Source organism: Quercus lobata, chromosome 7 (assembly GCF_001633185.2).
Source record: "Quercus lobata isolate SW786 chromosome 7, ValleyOak3.0 Primary Assembly, whole genome shotgun sequence".
NCBI lineage: Eukaryota > Viridiplantae > Streptophyta > Magnoliopsida > Fagales > Fagaceae > Quercus > Quercus lobata.
The window spans coordinates 6,223,360-6,235,688 of NC_044910.1; the positions used below are offsets into that span (position 1 = coordinate 6,223,360).

The 12,329-nt window shown below is 33.2% G+C and overlaps 1 protein-coding gene across 4 annotated transcripts; it reads right to left on the reverse strand.

Annotated features, from left to right (window-relative positions):
* Positions 1-520: 520 nt before the first annotated feature.
* On the reverse strand, positions 521-6,884 carry LOC115952904 (disease resistance-like protein DSC1). 4 transcript variants are annotated; one of them, XM_031070247.1, is made up of 9 exons: positions 6,808-6,884; positions 6,171-6,337; positions 5,507-6,057; positions 4,161-4,289; positions 3,768-4,043; positions 2,453-3,676; positions 1,737-2,356; positions 1,254-1,432; positions 521-1,068 (listed from the first exon to the last, which is right to left on the reverse strand). In XM_031070247.1, exons 5-7 carry the CDS (start codon positions 4,020-4,022, stop codon positions 1,862-1,864), a joined length of 1,974 nt encoding a protein of 657 aa, XP_030926107.1. In that variant the 5' UTR covers positions 4,023-4,043; positions 4,161-4,289; positions 5,507-6,057; positions 6,171-6,337; positions 6,808-6,884; the 3' UTR covers positions 521-1,068; positions 1,254-1,432; positions 1,737-1,861. The 4 variants fall into 4 exon arrangements, with proteins under 4 accessions (XP_030926107.1, XP_030926109.1, XP_030926108.1 ...); XM_031070249.1 differs by lacking the exon at positions 6,808-6,884 and having other exon boundaries at positions 1,254-1,379; positions 6,171-6,776; XM_031070248.1 differs by lacking the exon at positions 6,808-6,884 and having other exon boundaries at positions 521-990; positions 6,171-6,776.
* Between the last annotated feature and the right edge of the window lie 5,445 nt (positions 6,885-12,329).

Consider the following 12,329-nt stretch of genomic DNA (forward strand, 5'->3'; position numbering starts at 1 on the left):
GTTAAGCCATTACTGAAGTGTGAAGTGGGATCAAGTTGTAGTATTTTCCTATGGCATGATTGGTGGAATCCAGACAGAGCCCTAGTTCAGAAGAATGGTACTTGAGTCATATATGATGCTGCCAGTGGATCAAATGAAAGGGTGTCAAGTGTTTTGAAAGAAAAACCGTTTTTGGAAGCCAGTTCGATGAGATGGCCTTGTATCTATTATAGTAAACTCTGTTGGTGCATCAAAGTCCTCAAAAAGTTTCAGATCAAGCCTTTCTTGTTGGTGCTTCAAAGTCCTAAAAAACTCTCAGAGTAGCATTCATTAGCTTAAACCTGGCAAAGTGGGATATCTGCTCATTAATGCAACTTCAATTACACGTAGGTATGCAAATCATGGTCCAAAATCAACGTCTGAAAACGAGCAGGTCCGTTTGCATGAGGGAAAAAAATATAGAAAACATTCGTATATCGGACTGTCTTTTTTAAAAAAATAAATAAAATAAAATAAAAAACTCTTTTTTTGATAAGTAAAATGAAAAGAAACTGAAGAGACAGATTTTAATTAACTTAAATTTTCTGTACAGAAGGAAGAATAAAGAGAGGACAGTCCCCCAGACATGAGGTCTCCTCATTCTCCTTTGCATACCCCACTAAACCATGGGCTGTTAGATTACACTTCTTTAATATTGCATGAAAACTGAAGAAATTTGTTAAAAAACCTGCAGTGTGAGAACTTTTATATCTTTCTTGGCCTCAAATGAAGAGCTTTCATTCAACTTCAATGGAACTATCAACCTGGAATTGGAAGTCCACCATGAGGTCTTGTATTCCAATATCAAGACTAAATGTAACAGCTCGATTCATCAATAACATTCCACCATGGTGCCGCACAAAGTCTCGACAGAACTTGCAGTTTCTCTTAACCCAATTTCATCAAGATTATGCCACAGCAGCCAGGCCATGGTAAAACTGATCTCAAGCTCAAGTGAACCCAACTTTATCACTGCCATTCCACAAAATCAACAAAAGGAACCATCAAATGGGAATTCCATAAGTACAGGTGAAACGGTTACGCCATAATCTGAGAACAGTAAACACCAAACCGTGGAAGAAAAAGCAAAACAACAATTATATTAATACTAAGGAAGAGAAATTTCAATATGCATTTGTATATAGAAGTTTAATAGAGCATTGCATTTGTAGGTCACCAAAAAAGAAAAAAGAAAAAAAGAAAGAACATGATTTAATCAAATAATAATAGCTGACCATTTTGAGTCCTTGACAACTTTAGCAAGAGCCCAGGTTTGCTAATTCTTCAACGTGCGTTTGGTTTCTATCCCTCTTAATTACCACCGCAATGGGCTTTAAGATTCTTGGAAGTTTGATCTCCTCCTTCCATTATATTAAAGTGCATAAACAAGACAACAGGAAAATTTGATTTCAACCTGATTTAAAAAAGAAAAAGAAAAAAAAGAAAAGAGAGAGAGAGAGAAAATGTGGCTATATGAAAGCCAAAAGGTAATGCTAAGGTACAACTAGCACAATACAATGATTTTATTTTTTAAAATGTCAGTAAGGGAAATACAAAAAGAAAAAAAATCTCTATTATATACCTAGGACAAATTAAATTTTTTATCATGCTAAAATAATTCAAAACCCACACTTTCATTTCATTGGATTCCTTCCCCAAAATAAAGAGAACATCAAGACTTGTAAATTGTAATAGAAAGAAGAACGATGATGACTTACAGGCAAAGAAGTCAAAAAATTCTCTTATACTTGATTCATTTTTACATCCTCCATGTCTTTGGAGGTGGTTTGTCATTTGAATAGCCTTCTCCACAAGGCCCAGCCCCATCATCCTCGTCATGGCTTCAATTATTTTGGGTACCTTTGGAGGTTGAATCATTATTAATATCATAATGAATCCCAACTTTCTCCACCTCCAAGTTATTTGAAGTACTTATTCTAATCTCAATTTTATTGGATCCATTCCCATCAATTTGACAAAAATTTTCTCCCCATTGGGAGTCGAAATAGTGAGGAGACAAATAGAGCCGCCAAAGGTGACGTGAACTAACTCCACCATAGTTTGCCCTAAAAGAAGAGCGTATTGGTGATGCGTTTTCAAATCCATTGACTTTAATCCAACATTTAAGTAGAAAATCTTTAGAGGTGTTAGAAACCTTTGGGACTGAAAAACCAACGCACAACTCAATTCCCATAAGCTCATCACACCCATAAGGCACTTGTTCCTTCAATTCATGACTTACAAATTCATGTTCAAACCTTTTTGGAAAGCGAACTTCAAGAAAGTAACCTTCAGGAATAATAATGTCAAAGATGTCTGGTAGTATACCACTTTGTCCCTAAAATATACAAAGCATAATTAATGTTTAGAAAAATTTTTTTTTTTGGGAGAAAAATAGTGTTTAGAACTTAGAGAGTGAGAGAGAGAGAGAGACCTGAAGCATGTTACCGCTAACTTGATAATAGCTAACCAATTTGAAGCAGTTAACAAACTGGAAATTCAAATGGGAGTGATCTGACCTAAAAGTATAAAATTGCAGTTCTGGCAATCTCCACAGTGAGGTACAATTGTTTGCAATTACAATATCAATAATGGAAGGAACATTTTCCAATGATTGAAGCCTTGTGCAACCCTCCAAATGGAGTCTTCGAAGATTAGAGAGTTGAGACATGCTTTGAGGAAGGGAAACAAAATGATTTCCACTTAGATTTAAGCATTCTAAAGAGGACAAGCAGCCAATGTCATTGGGGATTGACGTAAGCTCGAAGTCAGTAAGATGCAAATATGTTAAAGATTGAAGACCTAAAAAAGAAGGCAATAATGGTTGAGGAACTTGTAGTGTGGAAACAAATTCTGGGCTCGAACGATTCATTAAAAAGGCCATCCGATGACTTGTTGTCAGGGAAATTAATGAAGGAAATACTAGGCCCATCAACTCAAGACTTTTTGGCAGGGAATAAAATTCAAATGACTTCCATCTACAGATATATAGATGTTTCAGATTTTTAAGGAGGGCAATGGAAGAAGGAACATCTCTTATGTCTGTCCAACACAAATTAAGCAACTCCAAACTTTTTACATTTCCTATGTTCTTTGGCAAGTTACGAAATTTTAAGCATCCAAAAAGATCAAGAGACTTAAGCAACTTCAAACTACAAATGGTGTTAGGAAGGCTCACAAGATTCTCGCAATATCTTAGAGTCAATGAAGTAAGGTCAGTCAAACGTTCAATTGATGAAGGCAGCTCTTCTATATCTACTTTGCTCAAATCAAGTATCTCTAGGCCTTTGATTATCCATAGGTTCTCTGGCAAGTTTTTAATTAGTTCTACAATAGTAGTGCGATCCAAAGAAAGCTCCTGTAGGAATTTCGGGTTTGCCACAAATTTTGGAATTGTCTTGAGTTTTGAGCAATTAGAAATTTCAAGAGTCACAAGAGGCTCCATTCCAAACTTGCTTGGAAGACGAATTAGTCTTTCACAATCTTGTAAATTAAGATGAATAAGTTTTTTAAGAATTCCAATAGATGGGTCAATCTTGCGTAAATTTGTACACCTTACAAGAACTAATTTCTCAAGATTTGGGACTCCAGTGAAGTTTGGAGTTATAATCAGGTCCGAGGAGTCGGTCAAGTCAATGAACTTCAACTTGTCAAAATTCTATTAGAAGAAAAACAATTGTTAGAATAATTAGCTTCCTAGTGTCCATTTATTGTAATTTAAAAAAACAAAGTTTTAGGAGGATACTTACCTTTATTCTTGTCCAAAGTTGTTCAATTTTGCTTTGTTGCAAACAAAGTTGAACAAGCTCAACAAGCTGGAAACTTGATTGCAAATATTTTGATGTATACAAAATCCAATCAAGAATTCTTAAATCATTAGGAAGGTGTGTGGGGACATGGAGAATGCCATAAATTCTAAGATACTTAAGATTGTCCATCTTCGAAAAGGCCTCAGGGTTCCAACATACATCGTGTTGTTCATTATAAGTACTCACAATATCCATGGCTTTAAGTGCTTCTGTCCCCTGATAATCAAGAAAGAATTGGTGAATTGCAAAATTAGTTATTAGCATTACAATTCAAGTTTCAAATTGTTAAACATGAAGGTAGGGAATGAGCTCAAATTCTCTAAATAACCTTACCTTATTTTTTTTTTAACATTTTGTCAATGTCCTCGTAATCCCACAATCTACTACGCTTCCCAGGATCATCAAGGCACTCTCGACGAACTATGTTCCTACCCATTTCTTCAAGTAAGTCATGCATCCACACTATATCATTATCCATAATTTTCAAAAGAGACTTATTAGCGAGTTCTTTCAATCCAATAATAGGGTAAAGGCCAAGAATATCTAGTATTTCTAATACATAATCTTTCTTTTGATTATTAAAAAAACATGCAATATGCAAAAATATTTCCTTCTGTGGTTTTTGGAGTCCATTAAAACTTGAAGTATTTTGAGAATTGCATCGTCTGGAAATTCTTGGAGTCTCTCTAATGCAATTGTCCATTCAACGGTACTTTTTCCAAACAAAAAGGAACCCAAAACCTCAAGAGCTAAAGGAAGGCCAGCAACATAATTCAAAAATTGGTTAGACCGCTCTCTATAATCATCAAGGACATGCTTTTTTTTAAAAGCTTTTAAGGAAAAAAGTTGGAGAGCATTTTCATTATTCAATCCTTTAACTTCATATATTTCATCTACCCGATGTGCCTCCAACAAATGCGCATCTCTTGTTGTTATGATAATTCTACTACCAGAACCAAACTAATCATGCTCCCCAGCTAACATTTCTAACTGTTTCATCTTATCTACGTCATCAAGAACAAGAAGAATCCTTTTACGACATAACCTATTCTTGATCTTAAGAACTCCATCATACTCCTCTTCTATTTTCAAATTCTTTTCCTTCAAAACTTCATCAATAATTTTCTGTTGTAGTGGAACAAGACCATATTTTTCAAACTTTTCCCTAACATCCCCAATAAAACCACAAGCTTCAAATTCTTTAGAAACCATATGCTAAACAACTCTAGCAAGAGTTGTCTTACCCATCCCTCCCATTGCCCAAATCCCTATAAAGCGGACATCTTTTGAACCTAGAGCTAAGCATGACTCCAATTCCGCTAGTCGAGAGTATATTCCTACTAGGTCCTTGGTAATATATGAGAATGCATCATATTTCAAATTGAGCGATATCCATTCTACTATTTCTTGGATATCTAGTGACTCAGGTCTGCAATTAAAAAAGTAGGAAATGCGTTGAGTTTGAACCACCAATAAGTTAGACAAAAAAATATGATTCATATATAAAGTTCAATTTTGTTGATTGAAACAAAAACATGTACATTGATCTGCTTAGGAAAAAATTGAAAGAAGTACAATGAAACATGTATATAGATTTGCTTAAGGTTCCAAATAAAGTTATATATAAAAAGTGGGTCATTTGAATATTTAAATGAAACAAATATGTTGGGATAAATTACCTAGTATCCTTTAAATGCCATCCGGCGAGGTTGCCCACCTGTCTCAAAGCATCTCTCCATTTATCCACCCTTTTTTTTTCCTCATTTTTTTAATTTTCAACAAATGCCTGTGCATAAGTTTCCATTTTTTTTCGTACATTAGATGGATCAACATAGTAAAAAACAGGTAAAATTGCCATTTCAATATCTTTCTTGCAAGCAATGATATTTGCAAGTTAATCTAGGCACCAAGTAGAAGATGTGTAGTCTTTTGAGAGAATAACGATAGCAAATCTTGATTCTTCTATTGCTTTCAACAGCTCTAGTGAGAGGGATTTTCCTTTCTCAAGTTTTTTATCATCTTTAAAAGCGTTAATGCCTTTCTCTGTAAAAGCATTAAATAGATGATCCATAAAATTGTTTCGGGTGTCCTCGCCTCTAAAGCTGAGGAAAACATCATACTTCCATCGCTCAGTAGTAGAACTTGGGAAAGATGACGAGGCAGTTTCCATTCCCATGAAAGCCATTGCAAATACACTACTACTAAATATTGAATCACTATATATGTAGATCTGCATACCCAAAAAAAAAAGAAAGAAATCAAATACTACTGAAGAAAAAATGAAAGGGAAAATAAACTAGGGAAGAAATCCCTCCATTCATCAGATCAGTCAAACAATTTTACCTTTTTTTTTGGGTTAATTTATGAGAACGGCCAGTTGAACTGGAGGTTCACAAAGTTAAGCAAATAAACTCAATCCAGCCAAACGTACATCACCCTGCTACTCGCTGTGACGAAGCCAGTAACGCCATCGATGAACGCCGTTGAAGTCTCACCGTTCGTTATATTTTCTAAAACTCAATATATATAATTAAATCTCTGAATTCGGCTGGGTACGTTTTGTAGATAACTCAAATTCAAACTCAAATAAAAATGGTGGAGATGGGTTATGTGTTTGGTTATCTTTTAGTCAAGTCAACTGCGTGTATAAACAAGGGCTCTACTTTGTAGGAAGACTTTCTGAAGAGTTTTGGTTCATCTTCTTCTCATTCAATAATTTCGAAGAGAGAGAGAGAGAGAGAGGACTTACATTGAAATAAGCCCAAAGGCCCAAGTAACAACACGAATTAGTCCCAAAAAAATTAAAAAAGAAAACCTTGCTGAGTGATTTTGTTTAGCCCACCCATTGAAATGCTAAAATCCCAAATTTTAATATTAAAAAAAAAAAAAATCTCAAAATACCGACTGAGAGAGTGAAAGAAAGAGTGAGACGATCTGAAGAGGAGAACGCGAAATTGTGAGAGAGAGAGAGAGAGACTACCTTTTTCAATTCTGGATGTTCGAAGCTTTGAGGATGAACGCGAAATTGAAAGAGGATATAAGTCCAGCACCCGGCTAGAAAGGAGAAAGAAACAACAAAAAGATAATAGCGGAGAAAGTATATAACTAAAATTGGGAAAGATTCCAAAATTAATAAAAGATCTAAAGCCTCTTTGGCTCTTTCATGCTGGACCTGGTATAGGTGTTGGGGTGATTACCATGTGGAAAGTCCATGGCAATACTCGTATCATACGCATGCCTTTATCTTTCAAAACTGACTGTATTGACTATTGAGTATTGAGCTTGACTTTTGAATAAATTTATGTTAAATAAATATATAATATTTTATATTTAGTAGAGATGTAGGCATTGGAGAGTATATATAAAAATAAAAAATAAAAATCCATTTTTCATGGTTCCATTTAGTTTAAATAGTAAGATATTTTGGTTGTCAAATAAGAAATATAGAGATTAAATTTTGCCAAATGGTACCTTATCCTAATGTATTTATAATGAAATTATCATCCAACAATTTCAAAATATAAAAACTTGTTAAAAAAAATGTGGAGGAGAATAAATGAGTTTAAAAATAATGGAATAGACCACTGCACACTCTTAGTACAATGGTCACTCTACAGGTATAAGTGCTTGTGGGGTATAGAGGGTAAGAACCGAGATTCAAGTCCATAGAAGAGTGCTTCATACATATATTTTATATGGAAGAGAATAAGTTAGTTTAAAAATAATTGTTTTTAATTTTTTTTTTTTTGGTCATTCATATGGACTATGTGACATGATTTTATTGGATGAACTAGCCAATGTGCTAAGTTGAAGTGTCACACTTAGGGGCTAGCTAGGGATTTTTTTTTTTTTTTTTTTTAAACAAAGGGACTACCAATCAAAACGTTTCCCTAACTTTAAAAGAGAGGATTGAAATTTTGAAACTTTAAGGAGTAAAATAAATCTCAACTTAAACTTTAGGGTTATGTTTTGAATTTTGGACCTTACAATATCATATTAGAAGGTTTCAATTTGGGTATTGTATGTGTTTTAGTTAATAAACTACAACCAGTGAGGGAAGTTTATGAATTTTCTTTTAAGGAGACTCCAATTGTAGGAGTGGCATTACACAGCCTTGGGGTTCAAACAAATCCCTTGACTTTCCCACAAAAAAAAAAAAAATTATATATAAAAAAATTTGTTTTGACCTCCTGAATTAAAAATGTAAACATCTGGCCTTGATACATATTTTTTAAACCTAATTGAAATTAACTTAAAATGATCATCTTAGTGTTATTTTCACAATAATTTCACAATGAAAGTTAAGTGATAAGCTGTAACTAGTTTTTATCTGGACTTGAAACTAACATAAATTTTTTACCTACTTTTAACAACTTGCCATCTAGATTTTTAATGAAATTTTTGTGAAAGTATTGTGTTAATAGCACTAATCTTAAAATATTTAATTTTATAAGAAAGAAAAAAAATGTTTCAAAATTTTGCTCATTCGGTTAAAAAAAAAAAAAAAAAAAAAAAAAAAAAAAAAAAAAAAAACTTCTCTCTTAAACTTTGGCATTAACAGTGGAATGAAGTTTTTTCCCTGTATTTTTTTTTCTTCATTAGCAAAAATATTATACTAGCGATACAACCAACAGATTTGTATCTACATATGTGATTCTCTCCTCATTCTCTCTTTCTCCCTGCTAAATTTTCTTAGTTTTTCTCTTTATTAGACCAAGTAGTTTGATAAGTGCTCTACAAATTTCCAAGTCCAATAGGGTGAGTTTGATTCAATTTTTTGAAATTGCGCTTTTTGAAAAAGTGGTGATTTTAAAAAGTGTAGTATGAAAATTGAGCTTTTTAAAAAAAATCGAGTATTTGGTAAAAACTGACAAAAGGTGTGTTTTGAAAAAGTTAAATGTTTGGTTAGCACAAATCAAAAGTTTGAGGTGTAAATTACCAAAGGGGAATTTCATTTATTTTTATGGTTTCACCTTGTAATTTTTTTAATGTCATAATTATTTTTTTATTACTATCAATGAATTTTTATCGATAGTAGTTAATTCTTAAATTTTTCATGGGCACAAATTCAAAAATGATCAGTGCAAAAGATGATAAAATACATACCAATTCTTGGTGCATTAATGCTTTATCAGCTTTAGTAGTTGATAAAATCTGATAAAACGAAAGAATACTACATACACAATATTTTCGCAATAAATTTTAGGTAGCAAACTAAAAAGTAGCATAGTTCAAATAAGAACATATAATAATTTGCCACATAGAATTTCTTGTTACGAAAATGTTGCGTAAATGTCATTATTCTAAGATTAAAGGTCCGTTTGGATAGAACTTATTTTGTTGAAACTGAAAACACTATAGCAAAATAATTTTTAAATGTGTGAATAGTACCGTGGGACCCATTTTTAATGAAAGAGTTGCTGAAAAGTGAAGTTTGTGTAGGACCTGTGAACAGTGCACAGGTGCACTGTTCATTGATGAAAAGTCAAAACATGCGGCTGGGGAAAAAAAAAAGGAAAGAAAGAAACGCAAATGTGGATCTGCAAACGTGGATCCAAATGAATACTAAAGGTCTGTTTGTATTGCGCGTCCGCATTTCAGGCCTTTTTTTTTTTTTAAACCTGCATGTTATGCACTATTCATTGGCCATGAACAGTGCCAAACAATAATAAATAGCAAAAAAAATTTTTTTTTTTTATTGTTTTTAGTTTTAAGCAAAATAGTTGTATCCAAACACACACTAAGCCCACAAACCTTATCTAGAAAAGTCTACTCCACCAATAGGCAAGTGACACCCCACTCCAACTAATTAATTTTATGCTTTATCACTCTTTTTTTTTTTTTACACCTTTTTATCTCTTTCCACTTAACAATTCCCATCAGGTACTTTCTCTCTCTTCTTTTACTTCTTTTTCACTTATCGAAGCCCCTAGCAATGGCCAAATACTTCCATCAACAACCCGCCATTGCCCTAATTCTTTTTATCTCTTTCTTGTTTCAAAACCAAACACACTTGAAGAAAGGAGCAATACCAACTACTAATAGAAAAGCGCCCCCCCCCCCACCCCCCGCGGGCGCTGCGCGCGCGCGAAAGGAATCACTGCTTTATTTTGTCACTAGTCGCAAACCCGTGCGATGCACAGGTAACTTTTAACTCAAAATGTTAACATGTTCAAGTTTAAATATTTATCTAATTTCAACTATTTTAAAGTTAAATCATCTCCAATATGAAATGGAGAGAAAGTAATTAAACATCTCGTATGACAAATTGTCAAAATTTTAAATATCTTTAAAAATGAGAAACATCCAAATTTTATATAGTAATATATTACATAGTCGCTAACCCGTGCGATGCATGAGATTGTTTTAAATCAAATGTTAACATGTTCAGGTTTAAACGTTTCTCTAATTTTAATTATTGAAAGCTAAATTAACTCTAATATAAGATGAAACATGTAATTATGATGAAACTATCAAAATATTACACATAAGATAAATACAAATATTATGAAGTAATATATTACAATAATCATAATGTGCTCTTACATTTGGTTGAATAAGCATTACAAAAGAACCAGTAAATAGAATAAATATACAATTGTGCTTACACCTTCAAGCTTTATCCAATGCTTTTCAAGAATCTATTTCCTCCCTTTCTTAGGCTCTTCTCTTTTCTCAACTTCTTCAAGCTACTTTATTTTTCGCCAAATTAGTATCAAGTATAACACCAAATTATACCAATTCATCAAAGATTTACAATGTATAACCAAACACTCTTAATGTCAATAAATTTCATAATAACCTCACCCCAACTATTGAATTATTAAAAAAGTTCAATACGTCTATAATCTTCATGAAAATAAGTATTCCATTGGTTTTTATCATGAAATTCAGAAATAAATAACAAAATAGATTGTTCACACACAAAAAGGTATTATCTTTTGTGAAACATTTTTAAATTGTAGCTCTAACAAACTATAAGTACAATACACATTCACACACCAGACATTTAAAACATTAAATACAAGGCCCTACAGATGGCACAACAGCCCACATATTTGGTATGACAAATGCTTCTATATGGAGAAAATGTCATCTGATAATTCACCTATTTTTAACTTCCAAACTATGCATTGGAAGATGGAAATTAGGTATTACAGCTGCTTGTGGAGACCTCCACTTTGCGTTCCTACCTCATAGCAACAGAGAAAATGAAATTAGCAAAATTAGCAAAACAAAGTTTTTGGCAAGAAGACTTGGCCCCTTTCTCAAGTTTCATCATTTGCTTAATTACTTGGAAAAAATAGAAAGAAAACTAAACTAATGTTCCTTCTTTAATTTTCGCTTCCTTCGTTTTCTCAACAACCAAACAAATCAAGAAAGAATCACATAACAAATCTACATTCTACAACCACATATCCATTCCATGAATTCAATTCTGCTGAAAGAAACAAACAAAAAAACACATTCTTTATCCTCAAAGAGAAAATTAAACAAAAGCATAAGAACATCGAATCACAAATTGAAACAAAGAAGAGAGAGAGAGAGAGAGAGAGAGAGAGAGAGAGAGAGAGATAATACCTTAGCGAGATTGACGTAGAAGGAGAGTGGTTTCTTGGTGTTGGAAACCTGAATTCGGTTCTCCTTCTGAGGCTCAGTGGGTGCAGTTGATTGAATTTGCTAAAATATGAAAGAGAGAGCAATGCAGCCAATAATTGAAAATAGCACTACCGGCTCCAAACCCATCAATCTATGCTAATCACTCCCAAACATAGCCCTAAATCATACTTAACAGCCAAAACCAATAGAACAAAACCCAAAATCAAAACCATGAATTTACTCCAGATAAAGAGAATAGGTAAGGGGAAAAACCTAAAATTAAAATAAAAACCCAATTGCATTCTAATCTATAATCTTGGGATCCAATTCAACAATCTTACAATTATTCAATCTTCCTCTAAATATTTACTCAGAATAAAACAACCCCCAAGTTGCTAACACAAGCTTGACAATTGAATTCGCCAACATAACCATCATATCATAAATGCAAATATCTTAATAACGTGATCCAACATCAAATTCCACACGGCATTGCTTCAAAGTAAAAAAAAAAAAAACTAATTACCCACAAATTGACCTGATGGTATCCAGGCGATAAGCCATAAACAGTTTGAAACACCTTATCATAATTCTCAACGGGCAGCATCGGCACAAGCTAAGCCCACCTTCACAAAAACAAAAGCACTTCCAATTTAGCACTTTTTCAATAAGTAAAAACTAAACTAAACTAACAGCTTTCTATAACAATCAAATAAAAAGTCAAAAAATAAAACCAAAATAAAATCAGAGACTCACTGAGTGAAAGAGCCACAAAGAAAAACACTGTTTCCACCATGTCTCCAAACGAACCGTATTGGGATTAACACTGTGCCCGGAACTGCGGCTTCTTCCGGCACATAATTCATGTTCGACGAAAACTTTTACCCCTGAATTTTTCAACAA